Below are 24217 nucleotides of genomic sequence, written 5' to 3'. Positions count from 1 at the left end.
CCCCTGGCTCCATGGGACTCTGAGAGCAAGTCTTGGGAGGGGGCAGTGGAAGGAAGGGCCTTCTTGCCCAAGCATCAGCCTCGGGGCCTCCAGCAAGGGCAGGAAGTGCTCTTGCCACTCTGCAAAGTGCCGGCAGGCAAAAAGGGTCCTTCTGGGGAGTAAAGCTCAAAAGCGCTGCCTCTCACAAACCTCCAGTCTCCTGGGCTCGGAGAGCAAGCTGCAGCGGGGGGCAGAATCCAGGGAAGGACAGGGTTCCTTTCCTGCACATCCCTCCAGCTGGCCCTGCAAGCAGCCCCTTTCTCTTTCTCCCTGTCCTCTCCTCTCTGTCACTGACCAACACTCCTGAACTAAAGGGGAAGGCTGGCAGTGGGTGAGACAGCAGAGCAGAGTGAGATGAAGACTTGGTTTTTCTGATGCCCCAGCAGCCAGCGCAAATCCGCCAAGCACTTCCTGGGTGCAGATCTCTGCTCAATGCTTTCTTAAAAACCCGTATCTTTCTCTCTTGCCTGGTGTTGGCTTTCTTACACCAAAGGTTCCTGGCCGGCTTGCCCATCCCCCTCACCTTCCTGGACCCCCCACTGCCTCTGGCTGTTGGAGTTCAGATACTGATCTCAGAAGCAGCACCCCTTCCCCACACCCCGCCCCCTGCTCTCTGCAGCTTCATTTCTCAGAAGGCCTTGCAAGTTTTTGTCAGAGGGCTCCACTGCTCAGCGGATTTAAAAAAAAAAAAAAAAGAAGACGACAAGAAAAGAAAAGAAAACCAATTTGGTGATTTGCAGGTGCAAAACGGAAGCCTCGTTTGACATTTTCAGAACGATTGTGGCTCACTCTCTTCTTCCATCCAGATGGGAAAAAACACAGTTCAGGAACAGATGCTGGCTGGCACGATCGACCCAGGGCACCCACTCGGACCCTACTGCTCCTTATTTTCTTTCGCTGTCTCTTCGCAGTTGTCGGGCTCATCCTCCTGAACCAGGAACTCCTCGGGGGGCCACCGCAGCTCCCCGCTCTCCACCTCCCCCTCGGTGGGTTCCACCACTATGGAGGGCAGGCGGTCCTTCAGTTTGCAGCAGCGGTCAAAGTCTGACGGGTCCGGGAAAATCTGAAATCAAAGCAGAGCAGGCACCTGGTCACACACACATCTGAAAAGAGAAATTCAGTCCCTTCCTTTCACACACACGCCTGGCAAGCTGAGTGCTGGCCCTCAGCCAGTGACCGTGCTAAGCCTTTGGGACCCTGGGAGGTAAGGCTGGAGCCAGGGGAATAAGTTTTGAGGGAAACTGTCCCTCAGGCAGACTTTTAGTCCTGAAGCTAAAAGTTTGCGGGGGCAGTAAGAGAGAGCTGGAAAGAGGAGTCCTGGTCTGGGGAACTGGGGCTCACCAAATCTCAGACACTCTGCACCTTCAAGGCCATCTCCTCTCATGGCTCCATTTCATAACTGAGGAAACCCAGGCCCAGAGAGGTCAGGAGATTCACTCAAGGTCACACAGCTTGTTCATAGTAAGAAACCAAGTGGAGTGGGAGGGAGAACACATTAGAAGAGATTCTGGCAGGTTTCTCGCTCCTGCAAGCATGGAGACAGGCCCATGGCAGCCTGAGATTCAGTGCTGAATCTCTAACTGGATTCTTTCTTTCCAGATAAAAGAATTAGAAATCATGTCACCACAGCAAGCCAGGTCTTTCTTTGTAGCAAGTATTTTATACCTGCAGAGCAAAGCAGGCAAGTACCCAAACATAAAGCTCCTGCCAGAATCGTTAGGGGCACCCAGTAGAAGCAGACAAACTACTGGGTTCTTTACATGGATAATTTCAAACCAACACAGTTGAAAACAGGTGTTACCCATGCTGTCTTAAAGAATCCCAGGCTTGGGCAAGTAAGTTGACTAAGACCATACAGCCTGGAAATGAATGGTACTCAAACCAGGTGTGCCTGACACCCAAGCCACAGTACTGCCCCGTCCCTCAAGTAGAGGGGTCCTGACCTCATTGCTACTACCAAGCCAAAGCCAAATCCGGATGAAGGCAGGGCCCCCAGTCACAAGCCTGCTGGAAACAAAATCCAAGGCCCCCGCCTTCTGCACCTGTGAACAACCCTTGGCTTCTCGCCAGCCCCACACCTGGGCGAGTCCACTTCTCCTCCCAGAGTCCCATCAGGAAGGCTGCATTTGTTAACACCTACTGTGTGTCCTGCCCAGAACTACAGGAACCCCCAGCCACGCTATAAAATCAAGGGCCAGTCTGGCTCTGTGGATCCCTATGCGAGCACTGCCCTATGACTGCAGCTGACCCAATTTCTTTGTCCAGCAGCTTAAGTACTTAATCCACCGGGCTGCTGGTCCCTAGCCATTCACAGCCCTTGGTGACACACCTGAGAGCAGGAGAGAGGAGTCCTGGTCTGGGGAACTGGGGCTCACCAAATCTCAGACACTCCACACCTTCAAGGCCATCTCCTCTCACCTCTCCATTTCATAACAGAGGAAACCCAGGCCCAGAGGGGTCAGGAGATTCACTCAAGGTCACACAGCTTGTTCATAGTAAGAGAACAAGTGGAGTGGGGGGGGGGGGGACACATTAGAAGAGATTCTGGCAGGCTACTCGCTCCTGTTGGATGGAGACAGACCCATGGCAGCCTGAGGTGGAAAGATTCAGGCCCCCCGCAACTCCTGAGCTGCTCCAAGGACCTACAGACTTACTGCACCCCAACTCCAAGCAGTGCTTTCCCAGCCAAGTCACACTCTGCCCATGTCACAGGCCATGTGGGGCTTCTGGGAATCACAGGCCCCAAGAAGCCTCTCCAATCCCTGCAGACCAGTGATTATTAACCATTTATCCAATAAAGGCCTATTGCTGGGGATTAAGACTTAAGCCAGCTGCACAGCCAGGCATCATTAAAGACTTAACAAGCCTCATAAAAAAGGATCCTAATAGCAGCCAGAAAGAAAACAAGTAGAGGAGGGGCTGGCCTGGGGGGTTGGGGAGGATGGTCAAAGGAGGCCCAGGGAAGCTGACCCCCATTCTGGGCTTTTCCTTCTGCCTGGCCAACCCTAACGCTCCACCCTTGGACTGCACTGTGCACAGAGGAAGGCAGGTACAGAGCAGGGAGTGGATCAGGTGGGCTCTTTGGGCCCTTTGTTCCTTCTCCTGGGGAGTCGAGCCCCTCCTGGGGCTCTGGGCATGAGCCAGGGCACCTCAAATGAGTGGAAGGCACACAAAGTGCTTTCAGAGATCACCTTGCTGAGGACTCATGGCCACCCCTGGGGCAGCAAGACCCTGGGATTCTGAGGGTTGCATGGCAGAGCCAGGATTCCAAACTTGGTCTGCTTGTTTCCTGTGCCTGTGCCTTTTGGAAAATGAACAGAACCACAAAACCTAGATGCCACTAGGTCAACACCCCATTTCCCAGATAGGAAACTGATTGGGAAAGGTGAGCAGGGCTCTGGGTCTCCACTGCTCAGTCAGCTTCTGGATGCCCCAGCCTGGTCTCCAGGATGACTGTCTGGCCAGCCCAAAAGATGAGCTACTCAGTCTGGACACTTGTCCTCATCTCCTAGAACCCGAGGCAGAGCTGTGTGATACCAAGAGGACATGGTTACCCGGCCCCACACAGCCCCTTTGCCCTGTCTCCACCCTCTGGGGCGGGCCTCTTGTGACAAGGCTGGGAGACATGAAAACTCGATTCTAATTATGATCACCCCAGCCAAGGAAGAGCAAAAGGACAAGAGTCAGGGCCAGGCCAGCAGGAGCCAGAGGACTTTGAAGTGTGGAAAGCATGTGATTTCATTACAAGCTGGGAATAGGTTTTTACCTAAAATAAGGGGAGGAAGACTAAAATAACGTTGATGATGATGGATGAGATTTGTGCTAAGCAGAATCTCCATCTTCACAATAATTCTATGAAGTATGAAGTACTACGATCTTTATTTTATAGACGAGGAAACTGAAGAACATAGAGGGCATATGACTTGCACAAGGCTAAGTCCCTAGAAGGTGGCTGTACTGGGACCCAAATGGCTATAGGACTTCAAAGATGTGTTCACTTGAGGACACTGGGTCAAGCCACAGAACGGAGATCCTCACTATGTCTTAACATCCATTGCATTTCAAGTCCTCTCAACCCCTCACCTCAGTTTCTCCTTTTGAGAAGTCAAGTGACCTTCTCGTCTCACTAAGTGAGTACAAGTTTTTGACACGTATAGAGACTATAAAATACTTTGAAGACATCAGCAAAATTCAAATCGTAATACCTTCTTTGGAGTAGTCCCAACAGACTACAGTAAGTGTCCAATCTCCAAGCAAGAGGCAGTAATACTAACACAGTAATTAAAATAACTCCAAACAATGCTTTTCATACCAAGAGCTCCACAATTAAGTCTTGGGGGAAGTCTGAGCATTGAACTTCTGATACTGCTTCATTGCCAAAGACCTTTGCTCCCTGCATTGCTCAAAGCAGCAGCCATTAAAAAAAATTGGGAGTGTGGGGGGGGGAGACAAAGTTTGCTAATTATATACTTTAAATCACTGTAACAATTACTCTAATCCATCAGATTTTATTTTATTATCAGATTATAACAAATTGTGCCCCTCAAAGTTGTAGCTCTCTCCAAAAATAAACAGAAAGCACTCAGAACCAAACAGTGCTATGGTTTCCTTGCAAACAGACAGAAAGCCGGGCAAAGGGTTGCTGAGTCTTTTTCCAGCACAATCTTATCTCCGACAGCTGCTTAAGAGGCTGACCCCAAGGAGGTCAACATTTTTCCACTAAGTCATGCTTTTTAATCATCTAGGCAGCAGAAAAATGAGAGGTTGCAACTGCAATCTGATGGGGTGGGGAAGGCAGTGGAAAAAAGAACTCCTGAGCTGGACTTGCCAAGCACATGACAGGTAGGGCGAGGCAGCCGGCCAGCCCGGCATGCTGCCTGCCTGCAGGAACTGGCTGGGAATGAAGAGCTGCCCCTGTTCCAAAAAGAAACAGCTTCTGGTTAGACCTCCTAGCTCCAAGTGCCCCCCCACTTTTTTTTCCTGGGATGAAAAAAAAATCCTTCCTTCCCTCTGAAGCAAAGGCTCATCTCTAAAAGGGTCAGAAGGAAAGATGGAGAGGCTCTAAGAGGCATTTCCCACCTCATCCCTGGGCAGGGCAGGTCTAGAAGCATCGGCCCTGTGATTCTCCCAGCCCTTTACCTCCTCCTCCTGCCTGCACTTCCCTCTCTATTGCATTAGGTTTCCCCAGCCAGTGGCTTACATCTAACTAATGGCACCAAGTTCCCTCCTTTCCAAATAGATAAAGTTTATCAACCACACACACCAGGAGCATCCAGGACCTGCATGCCTGCGTCCCCCATGTGTGGGACAAATAGGCATTCAACTCTGGTGACTGGAAATTTCACAGGGGACCCCACTGCAGAAGCATCCTTTGCCAGCTGGCCTTCAATCCCAATAGGTCCTGAATGTTGAGGACACAAACAGATGCTCTTAAAAGGTCAAGGGAGCTTCGGGACAATTTAGGAGGAAGAGACCACCTATGAGACAGAGTTTGGATGCCAACGTCCTGGCATTTCTGGCTGTTGAGGGCTGCACCGTGACCGGATGTTCTCAGTAACGAGAGCATCCCTATGCTGTCCCATTCAGCAGCCACTGGTCACTGTGACTACAGAGCACTTGAAATGTGGTTAAAATTCATGAATATAAATTTATCTATTACTTAGGTAAATATATAAACACACTTTAATAAAAATTTCCATCGCTACCTGGGACTAGCGGCTACCACATTGGACAGATGATTGGTCATGAGCATTATGAAACCAGGACTGTCCTGGAAGACTGAGAAAGTTTGGTTAGCTGACCAAGATAGGTGGCCCCGGAGCAGAGAACTATAGGGCGGAGGCAAGCTCCTTCTGAAGATGAAGGATTCATCAGCAGGCGCTTTTTGAGTGGGCATGGAAGTCCCTGGTGAGCCAGCTCCCATTTCGTGCACTGAGGGAAACTGAAAGGCAATACCCAGGCTCCAAAGGCCCCAAATTTGGAGACCTAGCTATCAACTGTCTGCCTTTAAGCCAGGTGACCTAAACCTGGCCGCCTCTGGGGTGGGGAGAGGAGAGAGATGTCTGGCATCTCGTGTGGAAAATGTGAGTGGTACGGGTCGGAGCCGCCCTCCCCTGTGTGTGCATCGCTCAGCCATCGTCTCTGACAAACAACCCGAGCTGGCCACAAAGAGGGCGGAGGACTCTGCAAAGACAGGAGAGATGCTAATAGGGAAAGCAGACACCAGCAGGTGCAGGAGATGAAAGGTGCTTAACTGGACACAAAGGGCTAATTACCAGCTCTGCAAGCTGAGCCCCTGGCAATGTGGGCACCCTGCTCCTCTTTGCAGGGACGAACAGAAGAAAGAAGTGCTGGGGGTTGGTGGCGGGTGGAGGGTGGGGGGTAGAGGGCCTGAGACAAATAGCCAAGCCAGCTCCCCAAGGCACTGTGCACAAAACCACACAGTAAATCTCCACCCTCTCTAGTTGCAGAGAGGAACAAAGACTCAACCCCAAAACTGCTGTGGAAAATCACCATTCCCACAGGTGAGCAGGAGTCTGGAAGATCAGGCATTTGCCTTGCCCCTCTGTCTGTCTGTCTCTGTGACCTTCGTGGAGTCATGGTAACTTCTCTGAGCCTCAGCTGCCTCCTGAGTGAAACGAGGGAGTCACTTCCACAGCAGTATTGTGGTGTTATACTGTGCTGGGTATAGAGAGCCAGCCCCTTGCCCTCCTTGCTTCCTCTATAAATTGGAATTAATGCTAATTCTGATCTTACAGGGCTTTGGAGAGAATCACATACAGGTAGGTGTGAACAAGCTCTGTAAACTCTGAATTCCTAATGCTGGTTCTTATTACGTAAAGCTGGGGTCCCCAAGGACCCTTTAGAGCGAGAGCCTGGAAAACTGACAGCTGTAGCCTGGGACAGGAGCACAAGAGCAGCACTCTGGGCCTGTACTTACATAGCCCAGGCCAGGTTCTTTGGAGAAATGACTGACTTCACTGCTTTCCTCCCAGAGCCCCTGTTTCCCCAGGGCAGGGATGGGGCCAGCTGGAATGGAAACCACTGCCTTCTCCAGACCCTAGCCGCTCAGCGGATGGTTGGTAGCCAGAGGCCTTCCCGCTACGGACCTCCCTTAGCCCACTCCAGGGACCTGCACCTAGGTAAGTCAGGTCCCTCCTGACCCCCAGGTTCCTGAAGTCTAGATTTCTTATTTTTCCTGGACAATGGATTGGCCTTGTATGTTTATTCCTTCCTAGTGGGGGCTGGTTTGTAACAATGGGCAGATCTCTCCCAATTCCTGCTCTTCCAAAGGTGGAATGAATGAGCAGCAGCTAAGACGAATGAATAACCCACCATGCAGTTTGCCCCCTAATAATATGTGAAGGCAAGAAGTACTGTCTTTGAAATGCTCACCTCCTATTCTCTTATTAGCACTACGTTGTTAGTATGTTTTGGGCATCTTGCTGACTTTTCAAAGTGGCATGTGGCGGGTAGGAACAGAAATAATGGTGGCTCAGGAGCAGAGGGGCAACTGAAGGGGTTCAGGGAGGGACGGGCCATCTCTAGCTCTGCTCAGAGGCCACTCAGCTCACTGTCCATCTCTGAGACTCTCATCTTGTTTTCACTCTTCTCTGGCCTGGAGCCATGGAACACCCGCCTCACCCTATCCTGCCATATCCTGGTGTCTCTAATCCTACAGGGCACTTGGGCCGAGATTTGGGCTTTAGAGCAACTCTGGACCTCCTTCCTTTGGATCAAAGATGCTTAAGCCTCTAGCCTTGAAACTTAAAAGAAAAGGAAATCCTTGGGATAAACACCATCTTTCATAAACATCTCTCAAACACACACCCATCCTGCAAGTCCGGGAGTTCCAAATTCCAATTAATTAGCACTAATTGCTACTGATAATGCTGGGCCCAGGGAACTGATGAAATTTTTAGAATGTTAGAAATTTTTCTCCAAGTTCTCTGGGGTAGTGAGGAAAGACTGCAGTCTTGTGGCACAGATGATTTCAAATGCTTGTATCTTATTGACCACATCATCCCCCCTCTTGACAACAGAATCCCCAGTCTTCTGGACCCTTCTCTCTGTCTTCCACTCAAATGTCCCATGGCCACACCACCTCTCTCTTTTAGAACGCTCGGACTGGCCTAGCTGCCATTTCAACCAGCCCCTTATTGTTTGTTTTGGGGACAAAAAAGCTTGAATATTTAGCTGGTCCCGAAGCTTTCTCATCCCCGTCTGTTCTCTTCCTCACCCCTGCATGGCTTCCAAACCCACCCCAGAATAGAAACGACTCTTTCTCAAGTCTCTGAGGACTTCCTTGCAGCCCTGTCCCATGGCCTTTGCTCAGCTTTCGGTCACTTCAGCAGCACCCTGCCAGGACAATTCACCTTGTCCCCAAAGTGAGGTCATCAGCTAATTACCCATCTTTTGTCCAGTTTAAAATAATGTTTCTCCCCCTCAAACAAAAACTGCCTGATGGTATAGTTCCTGTCAAAGACACCTGGAGATTTAGTTAACCCCAACACAGCACTGATGCTGACAACTGAAGCAAACAGGGCCACATCCAAGAGGGACACCCATCTCTTTAGCCAAGAGTCCTACTATGCTCTCATCAGATGGATTTTATGTAGGCTAAAGAAGTGGTTCTCAAAGCTCAAATCTCCCAAGGTCCTTCCAGGGAGGGATGCACATGGTATTAAAATATTTCCCGAATAATACTAAGAGGCCATTCCTCTTTCACCATGTTGACACTTGTCCCGATGGTCTAAAAAGCAATAGGGACTAAAACCTCTGGCACCTTCCCAAGGTTTAATGCAGTGCCTTCAAATTGTACTTGTTGTCATTGTATTGCTCACCTCTTTCTGACAATTAAGACAAGAGCCAAACAACCAAAAACACAAAACAAAACAAAAACCTTAATGTTCTTGGTGAAGCAGTAAAGAACAAATTTTTATTTAATACGAACTCTAAAATAAATGTTGTTTTAATATTTGGAGGGATGAAATGAAAAGTACTTCTGCTGCTTACCAATATACAATGTCATCTCCAGAGAAAGCCTGATTGAGTTGCCAGCTGAACTAGCCACACTGACCAACCAACAAACTACTTCAACTTGGGTACGGAAGGTATATAAAATATATATATATATATATATATATATTTTAGAGCAGCTATCTATCTTCTTTTCAAAAATCTCATTTATTTTGAGCTCTGGATAGATTTTTTTTAAAAAAAAATGAACAAAATAAGTCTGTCACTTTGAGGAAAATGACTGTTAGTATTTGTCACCAATGATAAAAATAGAGCTTTAAGTGAAAATTATAATTCTGGAAAACTTGTATCAGTGCCCATGAGCTTGATAACTTCCTAGTACTTGAGGCTTTCTGATGACATTGGTAGACATGTTAACAAATTTGACATTTTGCTACTGTGTAATGAAACATGTCAACATTTGGAAGATCTGCATAACTCAGTGAATCTATATTTTCCAAATGATGAATACAATACACCACAAAACCAAGCATGGGTAAACAAATCACTCCAAATGCCAGATAGAGCAATGAATTTTAATGTAAGAGTAGAAAAAGCTCACTGATAAGATTTCTGCTATCACACAATGGGTAAGAAAGTACCACTTGTTAAGTTTTGGAAAAATATTTAAAATTTTTTTAAAAGATTGTTAAGATATTTCTTCATTTTCTAACTACAGAACTGCATGGTCCAGATTTTCATTTACTTCAACCAACATCTATTACAATGGATTGACTCATGGAAGGCACACATGAGAATCTAGCCAACTTCCATTAAACCAAACACAAAAGAGACTCACAAAAAAATGTAAACAGAGCCTCTCTTCTCACTGAACTTTTTCTTTTTTGGAAAAATATAGTTATTTTTATGAAAAATTGTTATTTATATTAACATAATGGTTTCATTGTTATTCTGAGTGAATTGATATATAAAAAATGAAAAATTCTGTTTTGATTTCTAAAACAGTAAATATCCAGACATACTCCACATACACAAAAGATCCTTGGGAGATCATAAATAATTTTTAAGAGTATAAAAGGGACTAAGACCAAAAATTTAAGAACTGTTGGCCTGGAGGAAAAACAACAAAAACAACAACAACATACGGAGACAACCATGCACGCCAAGACATGGAAAGACAACATGTATTTTAAAAGTGAAAAAGACTTGAGGGGAACAGCAAATATGCCCTCAAAGCATCTAAAAGCAGATACAAGAGAGAGGGCACATCAATCCCATGTGAACGTGAACCTCCAGCAGCGGGACGGAGGATTTCACCTCATTATTCAACCTTCTAACAAAAACAACCGAGATTAGAGGGAAAATAAGGTCCAAAGAAGTGACGCAAGTGGCCTGAGATGGCACAGACAGCAGAGAAGCCAAGATCAGAGTCCAGTCCCAGATTGTTAGTCCACAATCCCTCTGAGCTGAGGGATTCTGAGCTCTGAGTCCCTGGCAGTGTCCAGAGAACCCCCGGGTGACCCAAAGTCATGCTACCATAGAAGATGTTTCTTGTCAACACTACTGTCCAGTCTCCAGGCTGCCCTCCTGCTCTGAAAATCAGCAGTCCCGACTCCAAGGGGGACCTCGACACCCAGGGATCCAAACATTTTGTTTGCAAACCCCCTAAAAATTTTTGAATAACTGCGTCTCCTTTCACATGTCCTAAAAGTCCTAATATAAATAATAGCACCTGAAAATAAAACACATATACCACTCTTTTTTTCAATGTACTTGCTGGGTTATAAAAACTACAGCAGTTTGATATCAACCAACTCCCACTGGAAAACCCCCGACCAAGCTCCTATATTTCATAGTACTCCTTCCTCTCCTTGAATCTATATTTCCATTCCACTTCTCCATAAAACTTTTTCTTAATGTATTTTTATTTTTGCCAAATGTTTAGCCATTAGCTTTTCATACTTCTTTGCAATAAAAAAGTAAATTTTTATATTTAAATGGACATTATTAAAAATATTCTGTGACCTTAGGTTTTGGTTAATTAAAATCTGGATTGGCTTATTGCAGCTATTAGTATCAACCGATTGATGAACGTATCACAAACAATTACTAAATACAAGAATTTTTTTTTCCTTTTTTTTTTTTTTTTTGGTACTGGGGATTGAAATCAGGGATGATTTACCACTGAGCTACCTCCCCAACCCTTTTTATTTTTTTATTTTGAGACACAGTCTTGCTAAATTGCTAAGGCTGGCCTTGAAATTCCAAACCTCCTGCCTCAGCTTCCCAAGTCACTGGGATGACAGACATGTACCACCATGTCTGGCCATAAGGGTAAATTTTTACTATACTGCTTTCTTACTGTGAAGGAGGGGTGGGACTTATGGGGCTACCTGGACAGTACACTCTGAGTGGTCCATGTGTTTGAAGCCCCTAAAGTTTCCATCCTGGGGAAGGCCACTTGAAAGAACTCAGGAGGGTAGGCGGCAAGGGCAATCTCGACAGAGAGGTAGGAAAGGGACCCTGGTGAGGCCAGTCTGCAGGAACTGCAATTTGAGAAAAGCCACCAGAGGAAGCTAAAGGTGTAGACATGGATTTCCTGAAAATGCTTCCTGCTGTCATGTCCCCTGGAAAGTGTCTGTGAACCCCTGGGGCAGCTGCCTTCCTGTTTTAACACTTTGTTCAAATGTGAAGTAGTGTATACACAGACACATTATCAAGAAGTAATTTGGCACGAACATCTCCAATACGACAGTGCCAAGAAAAACAGCCAGGAAGGATCCTGGTACTTCTACTGCCACATCGGAGGGGGCAAATGACCCAAGAAAGACAGAAATCGTAATTTAATATCAGCTGTCTTTATGGATGTTTCTAAGGGGACTTTTGAAGAAAACAAATTCCTTCGTGATAACAACAGTGAGGTCCCCTAAAAGAACTGTGCTGAGGAATTTCACACACAAGCTCTTGCCTGGGTTTGCCAGCCTCAAGGGACCACCTTGGTCATCCCTATCCAATCCACATGCCTGTTAGGTTTTTTCTTTACTCACTTATTTAAATCATATTTGCTTAAAAATAAAACTCTATCACTACATGAATGGGAAACTAATATTATAGATCATAAGTGGTTATCATAAAATGTACTAACATTTAAAAAAGTTGTCTATGTAACATCCAAATTAACTTTGTAAACCACGAGGAACATGGGGACCCCACTGGAACACTGGCTGGGACTGTTCACATGCTTCAAACACCTGCAGCTTCACAGGCTTATCAGGTAGAAGGTCCTTGGATGGGGTACAAGATGTCCTTTATGTTTCGTTCTACATCTAAGAGTCCAACCCAGTCTTAATTCCAGGGAAGCACTATTTTTCAACGATGAGCATTTCATGAACCAGATACAGGGCCCCAGGGATGCCAAGAGGGGCAGGGGCTAAGTATGCCTCTGGTCAAATCTCGGGGTTCTTCAGACCAAATCGATTTCTCTGGTTTTTTCATCGTTACATGGTACTCCAATGTCAAAGAAAAATAGAGACCCATACACATTTGGAATCCAGAGTGCATCAACGTACCTACCATGGGTCAAGACTATCATCATTAGCAGACAGGGGTGATGGTGCTCACCTGTAATCTCAGCAACTTGGGAGGCTGAGGCAGGAGGATCTTGAGTTCAAAGACAGTCTCAGCAAGTTAGTGAGGCCTTAACCAACTTAAGTTAAAACCTGTCTCAAAATTTTAAAACTATAAAAAGGACTGGGGATGTGGCTCAGTGGTTAAGCACCCCTGGGTTCAATCCTGATACTTAAAAAAAAAAAAAAAAAAAAGAATATCATCACTAGCTATTTTGCAATGCTGGTTAAATGGCGCTTAAACATCATCAATTATTACCATCATGCTTGAAATAATTAACCATGGGAAGATGTATAACACCTTCTAAAATGCTAAAATTCCCAAGCACTTTTCTAACTCTAGCTTCTCCACTGCTCCATCTCTATAGATGTTACACCCCTGTGATGCTATTTGCTAGAACTTTCAATGCTGGGAGCATAATAAACTCTTTTATTTATATTTTCTGTTTTTCAGGGAATATAAAATCAAAAGCCTAAATGATGTTGAATCTCTTTAAGTCAAGTAATTCTACTTCCAGGAATTTATTCCAAGGAAATTAATTAGACCCGTGCAGAGGTTTATGTAAAATGATGTTTCGGAGCAGTGTTCTTTGTAAGAACAAAATATGCCACAACCTAAATACTCAGCAGTAAGAAATGGTACATAACAAAATGCTATATTACAAAGAAAACCAAATGACAAGAACATAGTCACAATATGTTAAATGACAAAAGCATTCACTACAGCACACACGCTATTATTTCAATTTTATTTTTTAAATATAAGTACACAGAAACCTGTTGAAAGAAAACATACCAGAATGTCTCAGTGATAGGAATATGGGTTATTTTTCTTTTTTTGGTACGAAGGATTATTGAACCTGGGGTACTTTACCGCTGAGCCACATTCCCAGCCCTTTTTATTTTTTGAGATAGGGTCTTGCTAAGTTGCTGAGGCTGGCCTTGAAATTCCAATCCTTCTGCCTCAGCCTCCTGAGTCATTGGGATTATAGACATGTGCCACCATACCCAGCTAAATATTACCTTTTAATGATAATGTGCACTCACAAACTCACATTTTTACCTTTGGACTAAGATTATTCTAAAGAAACAGTATAAATTATGCACAGGTTGGTTGATAGAATTACATGTAAATTATCATATCATTTATAAGGAAATAATATGACCTAAAAATTTCAACAATGGAAAATAGTGAAACAATCTTATAACTTTATGCATATATTAAAAATGATAGCTTTGGGTTTTTTGTTTCATTTTGTTTGTGCAATGCTGGGGATTGAATCCAGGGCCTCGCACATGCAAGAAAAGGGCTCCATCATTGAGCTATATCTCCAGTTCAATTCTGGAGTATTTTTAAGGTTAAGTTGTAATGACATGGTGCTGGTGATAGATGCTGTTAAGACTGCAGAACAGAACAACGTATAATTATTGCTACATAGAGTTCTAAGTACATTGGAAAAAGAAAGCAAAAGATGCTCAAGTGTTAACAGCTGTGATTTACACATGGTAACTGGAAAACAAAAAGTTGAATGAAGAAAATAAAAATTTTATAATGGGCATAAAAATTTGAAAAGCACAAAAATCATACAACATGCACTATATCCAAAATGATATGAAATTACTAACAAAGAGAGAAAGAGAAGGAAAACATTTCCTATAACTACAACACTCTAATCTTTAACAACTGTGTTAACATTCTGCCTTCCAACTGTGTGTGTTAAATGGCTCTTAAACGTGTGTGTATGTGTGTAGTGTAGAGTGTCCGCAGGCAGCGGGTTCCGTCCAAAGGGCTCGACAATTGCTTTAAGCTCTACAAAGTAAAATTAGAAGATGATTCCAAGGTATATTTACAATTCTGTCTGGAAACCACCCCAAGTGAAGCCAGGAGAAAGTCAGGCAGGCCTAGAGACCAACCATCTCGGGAAAGACATGTGACACCTTCTTTGCTCGGATCTACCCTGCTTTATGTGAGAGATCTGAAACCTAAAACCGTCCTTCCTATTGACTCCAGTAAACTTTCTGTTCAAGAAGCAAGTGGTCCATGCTGATTCAGCTACAGGTTTGGGGGCCTGTTCTCCAGTTCACCTAAGATGAGCTGCCCACGGAGCAAGACAACTAAGCCCAAAGGGGAGAGGGCCAAGGGAGCTCCCCAGCTCCCCAGGGCTGGCTTGACAACAATTTGGAGAAATTTCAGGCAAATTGTCTTCAAGATGGATCTGTGCAATAAGAAACCATTGCCAAGTCAAGGGGAGGCAGATGGCACAAGGTTTGATTTGCTGACACAGAACCTTCCTAAAGTGGGAAGGGCAGGTGGGGAGGTGAGAGGCAGACAGAGGTGACGCTGTGGCTACTAGACTGGAAAGAAGGGAACCTCAGCGCGTTGGGGCCCTGTGTGAATGAAGGACCTATCTTCATGTTCTCTGAGGATTATTTCAGGATCAGGCCTGAAAGATCACTTCAGGACATTCGCCAGACACCCAGGAATAGCTCTTGACTTCAATCACAAGACTCGCCACCCAAACTTATCCCTTTCTTCACGGTACAACCCTCCATTCTATCCTACGTGGGGGACTGGGTCGACTCAGAAAATGCTGACCCTATACAAATCTACACTAGGGGACTGCCAAGGCACAGGACCGGTTCTCAATGCAGGGAAAGGAGAGAAAGGCCCGGTCCATCATTCAGCGCTCATTAAGGGACTGTTTATAGGACACCGTGGCCGGTACTGTAGGAACAAAGACAGTCTAAGACATGGCCCCTGGCTGCTCTGTGGTGTGACGAACACCCAACCACTGTGAGCCGGAGGCGGCAGGGCCAACACGGGCCCTTTGAGAGGAGGCTGTATGGCTGTAGTGTGCAGCCGGCTGGCTGGGCAGTGAAGGAAGCTTGTTCTCTCCCTGGCTGGGCACAGACCCACTGTTGTGCCCACAGGGGAAGGGGGAGAGGGAGACTTCTCCCATGGGAACAATTCCAGCCTTCTGCGGCCTGATCCAGGGGCCTTCCACAGCAGGCTCTGAGTACAGAAGGAAAGTGCTGGATCCTCATGCAAAGTGGACTTGAGGGGAATAAGGATGCAGTGTGTGCAGAGGCAGCTCCATGCCACTCAGAGAAATGGGCTCCTTGTGATTCCAAACCCAGCAGCCAGAGCTGCCTCTCATACATCACACTGGTGTGATTTTTACCCAGGAGAGCGGTGGAGGGAGTTGGGATGGAGAAAGAGAACTTGCCATGATTCCAGTAACATGTCGTGTCTGTGGCTGGCTGTCTCCTGCCAAGTGTTTTGGAATTTTAGCTTTATGTCTCTCCAGGGACTCCTGTGCCTTTTTAAAGTCTGATGTTGTGAAAGATGGTTTCCTGGTGACCATGGGACTTGTGTGCAGTTGCTCAGTGGGGCCTCTCGAGCTCTGGGGGACATGCAGGGGTAACCAATGAGACAAGAGGACTCGGGAGGAGGACACAAACAGAGCTGATAAGTTATTCCCAGAGTGACCTACATGCAGGGGCTTGAGGGGGACAGCAGTATGTTGCTGAGCAGCAACCTTCCTGAGGCCCTAACCCAGGAACAGGGAAGCTAAGCTCAGCCCTTGTGTAGACACATGCACCCCACCCTGATGGGAGCAGCACAGTGAGCCAGGCTCAGGACATTCATGAAGGTGGCTCCGTGTAGGGTGCATAAGGACAGTTCCGAAATGCTGCTGTTCAGTGCTCTCCTGGACCAGAGAGGAATCACTGTTCCTGGTAAAGAACAAGGGGCTCTGAAGAGAGAGCAGCTGGCTGTGGATGAGCCTCTGAGACAGAAGGGGCCGCAAGACCCTGTCCAGGGCCCAATTCCCTGGGAGCTGATTCCCAGCTCCCATGAGTCCTCCCCAGGACAGAGTGAGACTGAGGCTCCGAGACCTCAAGAAGCAAATAACAGGCAGAGGCAAAACCGTCTGGGCCACTTCTATCCCTCCTCCTCCCTTGGATTACTCCTTCCTGCCCTGGGAGATGAAGGGGAAGATGGAGAAGCTCTCTGCTCAGTAGATCAAAAGGAACACACAGGGAACTGGAGCAGTGCATTCTGTGAAGAAATTGCTCCTTCTGGTTTGAGAGTGGTGTCCCTTGACTCCCTGAGAAGGAAAGTCTGCTGCTTGCCTGCCTAGTAGATGATATCAAGTAGCAGAAGTACATGACCAAGAGCAATGGCAGGTGGAATACCAAGGCAACCAGTCAGGGGCGTGCTCTGCTTAGGAAGGGATCCCCAGAAAGAGTCCCCAGGAAGGATACTGATATCAGATCTTATTGGGATGCTTTAGAAAGGACAGTTTAAAACTAAGAAGCCATAGTTATGTCTTGACCTTGACGTGGGTAAAACTGTGGAGGCCTACATGCACTGGGCTGGGGGGAGTCAGGCAGCAAGACCGGAATCCCAGTGCCTCTTGGGTTTCAGCACCAAAAGAGCCCAGAAGCTCCTCTAGGATGCTTCCCTGTACAGAGCCCAGACCAATGCAAGCCTAGCATAAAAGGAGACCCAGTCGGAGATCCCCAAGCACCACATGCCTAGAGTCCTGGAGCCATGGAAGGAGCAGGCTTCCCAGGCAGCCGCTGACTTGTGTTGATGGACAGCAGACATTCCTGTCCCACAGGTTGGTGACTCGGGGCCTACAGTGTAGGCAGGAAGCTAAAGCCTTCAGGGTCATAAATGTCCTCAGGGAGACCTCCCACTCAGCTCTGAGAGTCAGCTGTCACCAACAGCCTGCTCAAAAGGTACTCAGACTTTCTAGTAACTATTTACTCACCCAACCTGTGGGATGACATAATTCTTGCCAAATAAATGTGCAGACATGGATATCGCTTATCTGATGTGATATCCAAATGGTACTGGCTCGCAATATAGTACTATCAAAAGACAACAGATGGGGCTAAACTGGATCTTTTGGGATAAAAAGGGCATTCACTTGGAACCCTTATAGGCATGGGCCTGAGCAGATCTAGGAAAGAGATGAAAGTGGCCAGTTTCTGAATCAAGAGACTTGCCCACCATCCACTTAGCACCTGCTCTGTGAAGGCACTGAGCCAATAAGTGTGGGGGCAGGGTACAAAGGTGATAGTAAGTCATCTCCTGCCCTGAGAACCCAGGCAAGGAGAAGGTAAGGCAGGACGCATATCCTCAAAGCCCAGCACAACATCCTGGCAAAGTACAAAATGCCACAAGCACTGAAAGAAAGGTCACATCCAGTACAGAGAAATCAGGAAAGGTTCATTCTCAATAGGTCTGAAAGGTGGGGGAATGACTGACAAAGTCCAATGGGCCATTATTTGATGACCTTGTTTCAAGGTCAAACCACAAGCCTGAGATTCTATTTCATCTGCCAAGTTGGGATTGATGTCTCTTTCCCACTCTCAGTTCCTTGGAAAAGCAGGTCTTAATAAAAGCCACATACTATTATTATCCTCAGGAGGAAAGCCAAGAGCAGAGTTCTGAGATTCCCACCCCCAGATCTGAGCCAAGCCCAAGCATGCAGAGAGACCAGCTCCGGCCAAGAACCAGCACAGCCAATCCCCAGAGCTCTGGTGGGAAAGCTTTTAATTGGATAGCACTAATTTGAGTGGGCCCAGAGAAATCTGTCACGTGAGAATCGTTAGACCAGCTCACTACAGAGTCTCTCACTTGGCACATACTGGGGTGAGCCAAAGGGTGTCTGCTGCTGTAACAATTACATGACACATGGTGTGGCCTCCTGAAAGCCTTCATTTTATTTCATATCCCAGCCCTATTCTGCCTTCCCTCTTCCAGACCTTCTTAGATTCTACAACTCAGATTTGATCATTGCTGCCCATACCTGGATTGACCATAGCCTCTGTATGGCCCATATCTAGAATGACCAGATTGCCTGTGTACTTGGTCAAACAGTATAATTTCTCCCCTTTCTCTTCATTACACAACCAAGAGCCCTTTCTGAAATCATTTTGTTGACAAAGTGCTTTGAAGTTCCAGGCAGGATCTTTTGGCACTGGGCAATAGTCCTCACCCAAGGGGCAGGGGCAGATTTCCTGGGGGCTGTGAGAACTGGGCTCTTGGTCCAGCACCTTAAGGGAAGACTAGAGTAATTTTTTCTTATTGGTGTGATATCACAGGAGCCCAGAGGTGACTTTATTTTTCCTTCAGCATTGCAGCCCCAAGTAAGACTTCCTCACCCAGCATGGCAGCCCCGTCCTCCATCATCACCTGCACCCACCCTCAGATGCTGCAGAAGGGCCTGAAGCACTTGAAGGGCTGAGAAAATTGTCCTGCAGGGCCTGGCCCTTTATCCTGGGACTTGTTTAAAGGAGAGTGTAAAAAAAAAACACATGCAAGAAGTCAATGACTGTGTTTGGAAAGGTTCTGTGATGGAAATCTAAAACCCTGAAATGAAAGAAAATCTCACCTGTAGCCACAAAAAGATTCAGTCTGACTCACAGGCTTGGAAACTGATATCCACAAACAGCCTAGTTGGTAGGCCAGGAACTTCTCCACCTCCCACCAGACCCTGGGGCTCTCAACTGCCTTCCTCAGACCCACTGGGGGAAAGAGCCTTTTCAGCCCTTCAGGCTAATGGAATCCTCATTAACAGCCGGCAGGAGGGGCCTGACTCTATTGATACAAAACAAAGGGGCCTCCTTGAGCCTCCTAAGGGAGTCCATGCTGTGTTCCCAACCTCAGCTTTCATCCTGGCCCTTTGATCACTCTCCCCTCATCAGTCTGCACCTACTCTGGTTTTCTATTTGTTTCTTTCTTTACAAAACAAATGCCCCTGGAACAGCTCTAAGGATGACCAGCCAGAGTGAGTCTAGACTCTAGCCAGAACCAGCCCAAGGTGGAGGTATGCCATGAATCAGAAGAGCGAGACTTGGGGCTGGAGAGAGCCCTGTCTCCAACTCAGCTGGGGGCTGTGTCCTCCTCTGTGGAGCAGAGTGAGAACTCCCACCTGAGCTGTGGCACAGCAAGCAATGTGTGTACAATGCCTGGTCCACAGCAGGCATGTGGTTCAGTCCTGCAGCATGGCCCCTCTCACCCCATCTGTCTTCCCTGGACCAGCAGCTCCTCTATAAACTCCCCTAGCCTCACAGTCTTCCCTTACAAACAGAACTCCTCCTTCCCCCAAATTTAGCAACCTAGGAACTCTCCTAGACTATCCAAAAGCAATTTGCCCCAGGGGTAACAAGTGCTCTGTCACCAGCGTGGTAAGACCCCTGGGGGTAAGAGAGTGAAAGTGTCACTTTGTTCCTTTTCATGGTCTTTATGCATTTTGGATCCACCAGACAGGTGATCTCTAAGCCAGTTGGCAGCCACAGCAGCTAATGTCTGCTGGACTCTTTGTGTCCCAGGCACTATGAATGCCTTAAACCTATCCTCTCACCCTGCTGACTTATCATCACAATCTTATGAGGTGAAGTCTATTGATACCCCACTTTACTGATGAAGAAATTAAGGTTTCCTGGCATTTGGGGACTGGCCTTAAGGTCACACAGCTCTTACAGGTGGCTTTGGGACACAAAACCAAGTGTGCTTCTGTTAGGAAACAGACATATGAGGATGGTGGGAACCCAAGATTAAGGGCCCCTTCAAACGGGCCCACTGTACTGAACCCCACATGCTTTCCTTTCCAAAAGGCAATTTACTGCAGCCCTGCCTGGCCTTAGTGGACAGGATATGTTACATTCCTCAGCAAACTACCTGTTAACTGCAAGAGAAACGCAGGCCCAAGATAATGTTGACAAGAGGAACTCAGGATATTTTTGTGACCAGATCCTGAAACTCTGGGAGATAAGGGTCATTCCTCCTAGCCATAAAATCTGTAAGAATGCATGGTTAAGAATCCAATTAGACAAAGAAAAAAAAATAAATAAATAAATAAAAAAAAAAGAAGAAAAAGAAAAAAAAAAAAAAGAATCCAATTAGAACCTGCCAGCATGGGCCAAGGTGACCTAGAGTTACCATGACAGTGAGATCTTGAAAGTCTGATGTCATCCTGCTGTCAGTCAAAAGTCAAGAGGTGAACCTGGGTGGGACTCTCTGGAAACTTCTCTGGGATCCCCAATAAAACTGGAGTGCAGGACAGGCACACTGCCTTTCTCCTCTCTGAGAGGACCCACTCTCTCCCTTGAGAATGTCCCTAACCCCTTTCCTATTTCTTCAGTAAACTCATTCCTATTACTCTGAGCAACATGTCTAAAATCTTTCTGATTTGATCACATGAGTCAGGGTTTGAAGAGAGGGTCTTCACGCTGTCTTAGTTTTTTCTAAAGTCCCCAGCTCTGTAACACTTTCAGCCCCAGCAAAAGCCACCATACTCTAAGCAAGAGTACTTAACTCACCTGATAGGAAAGGCCATCCTTCCGGGGGTTGAGGCCAATCTCCTCCATGGATGGGGTGTTCATCATTACCTCAGTCATCTCGGCCGATCTCAGATAGTCAGGGCTGCCAAGAAATCCAGACCAACAGTCAACAAATGCATGCATTTTCCTCCTCTGAGCCTTCACTTGCTGTGAGACCAGGGGAATCTCTGGAGGCAGGATAAGAGGTGCTCAGAACAATGCTTGCACCAAAACAAGCTCCCACGCTTCCAAACCTTCCAAACCCATAGCACCAGGGCCCTTGTCCAGTCCACTGACAAAGCTCCATCTGCAAACCTTCTTCTGACCCTCCTGAATATTATAGTCCCATCTAAGACAGGGCAACCCTGAATTTTTCTTTAAAGACAGAACTAGAATAAACCACAACAGTAGGTGGCTGAGTCCATGTATCCATATTAAACCCAACTCAGCCAGGTCTTCCCTCCACCCCTCCACTTAAAAACAAAAGTAATCCTTGTGTGAATTTCCAAAGGGGAACTGCATGTTATTATTACATAATAACAATAATAGGCCAGCCTCAGGGAGACAAAGTCCAATCCTGCTGCCTTCCTAAATGTCTCTGTCTGTCTAGTGCTCCTTTTGGCAAAATGTCCCACTTAAAGCCCCAAGGGGTCAGCTTTTCTGCAAGCTTCACATCTGCCATCCAACCCCCTTCTTTAGCCCCAGCAGCAGCAGCTGCAAGCTCGCAGCTTGAAAAACATCCCCTGGATTAAAAAGCCTTAAGGATACTGGGACTCTGATTGCAAAGGAAATTTCCAGAGGGGCCAAGCTGGCCCACCAATGGCAGACATGTGAAAGTGCTTTGTACTCTCTAAAGCAGGATACAAATGTTCCATTATCCTTGCACAAGCCATGGGCACACACAGGGTCCTGTATGCATAATGCCAAACCCACATACCAAATCCAGGTACCCGCTACACAATACCCAGCATTTTCACCATTATGTCTGTGCACATGGTTTAAAAAAAAAAAGTGAAGCATGCTTTAGAGACTATATCTAAGGAAGCAGTGATACCAGACTCCTTCATTTTTTAGTTACTACACAGAGTAGAAATGACATTGGTTTTGGAAGCAGAAGCAATAGGTTCTTGTCTAGGCTCTGCTGCTGAAGTGTGCATGATCCTGAACAAGTGTATAACCTCTGAGCCACAGGTGCCCTGTTTGTTACTAAGATGTTATGTTAAGGGCTAAGGTCTGGGTAAAACTGTTGCAGACTGTGAAGACCTGATCAATAAAATAACCCTGAACTTTAATTTTTCAGGAGCTAATATCCCTGAGGGGCATTAACACTCACCTTGCAAAATTTTGACCAGAGGCACAAAGCCTCCACCAACCTTCAAAGTCTCACCTATAAGACACCTGGATACCTGCACATTATTAGGGGATAGAAGGGTCCGGCTTCCGGAAGAGACGGGTGTACAAGCCTCAGGGGTGGGGGGATTTTTACTTTGTTCTAAGAGTTCAGTCCCCTCTCTAAACAGAGGCGGGTTGTGATGGGGGAGGGGAGACTAAGAGAAGATGCTGGGTTTAGATTGAAAGGCTGGAACCTCCAAGAGGCAAGTCCCTCCCAGGTCTTGGAAAGGCTGCCGCTGACCCTCAAAAGAAAAAAAAAAAGTACCAGGGAAGCACCCACAGGGCTAACGCTCGGTTCTTCACCTGATATGAGGCGCTGTCCTCGCTCGGGGCTGTGGCGCGGGCCCCAAAAAGTTGAAGTGAGAAGTATGAACTTTCTGGTTCCTGGGCTCGGCTGCGCTTGGGATAGGGCTGCGCCGAGGCTGGAGCCCGCTTTCCCCTGGCTGGGAGGGAGCCTGTCCCTAACCCCGGCCGGGCTTCGCACGCCCGCACCTGAAAGCGTGTTCCGGGGCCACCCGCACTCGTCCCCCCTCCTCCACCTCGGCCACTCCTCCACTTTGCTTAGCTCAGGAAGGAAGAAGCAGCCGGCGCGCACGTCCCAGCAACCAGGGGCCTCTCTGCATCCTTCCTATCTCCCATCCCCGGCCAGGGGCAAATCTCTGCCGCCCCCAGCCCCCGCCCCGGCTCCTTCCATTTCTGCACCGCGAGAGAGTCTGCTCACTTAAAGGCGAGTGGGATCTCAGGGACTATGCAGAGGGCAGGGGTCGAGGAGGGTGCAGCGTGTGCCCTGCTGCTTGTGGCTTACGTGTGGGGAGCGCGTCCCCCTCCCTTCCCCGGAGCTCTGCAAACGCCACGGCTGCACCAGCTCAGCCCCGCTGCAGCCGGCCTCGACGCCGAGACTTGCATGCAAACAAAAAGAAAAAGGGGAGGGGCTCTGGGAGAGAAGAGCCCCCTGCGCCAGGCTGGGCGCGCGCTCCTGCAGACTCCGCATAAGGGGTTTCATTACCCGGGTTTCGTTGGGACCCCAGGCTCTCCCCACCCACCACCACCACCACCACACACCCTCCAGCCGTGAAGGTTCCGAGTTCACTTCCTTTGTCTGGATGCTCTCAGCACCACCTCCCCCCACCCCCACCTTTGCAACCTTGACGATGACTCCTTCAGGGGCTCCCGGCGGCGGGTTAGCGCTAGGCGCTAGTGTCACCGGAGTCCGCACGAGCGGATGCCCGGGCCCCGAAGCCTCGGTCGTTAGACCGGCGCCCGCCGCAGGCGCAGGATACTCACCAGTGAATGGGGAAATATACAGACATGAAGTCCTAGGGAAGGCTGACCCACGCCCTTGTGATTTAAAAACGGTCACTGCGTCCCGAGTGAGGATGACACGGGCGCAAACGGGCGCGGCAGAGGCCGAGCGCGAGCACTGGGCTTTCGCCGGTCCGCCTTTCCCAGACAGCCCGGCTGCCAGCGGCGTCGGCGGTGCAGACCGAGCGCCCTGCTCTTCACCGAGCTCCGGCTCCCACAAAGAGCCGGGGAAGCTGTATTTATAGGGGAGGGGGCGGGGTTTGGCCCCGAGAGGCCCCGCCCTTCCTCGCCCACTCCTGGAATAACGTCACCAAAATCATGAATGGCTTCAGCGCTCGCAGCTCCCGCGGGCGGCGACTCGGGGGCGCGCTGAGCTCTGTTCCCCGAGGGCCGTGGTTTGCTGCAGCCCGAAGCACTGCCCCCTGCCCACGACTCACACACACGCACACACGCACGCACCCGGCCGGTGTTCAATGTCAACGCCGCTTCCTGCTCACAAACCCGTAGGCATCCGCAGCCCCCTTCCTGCGCACACCCGGGGA

General features: G+C 47.8%; 1 protein-coding gene across 1 annotated transcript; it reads right to left on the bottom strand.

Annotated features, from left to right (window-relative positions):
* Positions 1-658: 658 nt before the first annotated feature.
* On the bottom strand, positions 659-23870 carry Lbh (LBH regulator of Wnt signaling pathway). Its single transcript, XM_026408061.2, has 3 exons — positions 23658-23870; positions 20982-21084; positions 659-1102 (listed from the first exon to the last, which is right to left on the bottom strand). Exons 1-3 carry the CDS (start codon positions 23681-23683, stop codon positions 914-916), a joined length of 318 nt encoding a protein of 105 aa, XP_026263846.1. The 5' UTR covers positions 23684-23870; the 3' UTR covers positions 659-913.
* Positions 23871-24217: the final 347 nt, after the last annotated feature.

Source organism: Urocitellus parryii, chromosome 12, assembly GCF_045843805.1.
Source record: "Urocitellus parryii isolate mUroPar1 chromosome 12, mUroPar1.hap1, whole genome shotgun sequence".
Classification (NCBI taxonomy): Eukaryota; Metazoa; Chordata; class Mammalia; order Rodentia; family Sciuridae; genus Urocitellus; species Urocitellus parryii.
Note: the sequence above shows the minus strand (reverse complement) of the source record. Positions and strands in the feature narration are given on the sequence as shown.

Excerpts from the sequence above, each read along its gene's own strand:
- Lbh (XM_026408061.2), bottom strand. The coding sequence starts at position 23,683 with ATGTCTGTATATTTCCCCATTCACTG. Across the intron at positions 21,085-23,657 it reads GTATATTTCCCCATTCACTG|CCCTGACTATCTGAGATCGG; the intron begins GTGAGTATCCTG and ends ATTTCTTGGCAG. Across the intron at positions 1,103-20,981 it reads AGGATGGCCTTTCCTATCAG|ATTTTCCCGGACCCGTCAGA; the intron begins GTGAGTTAAGTA and ends CTTTGATTTCAG.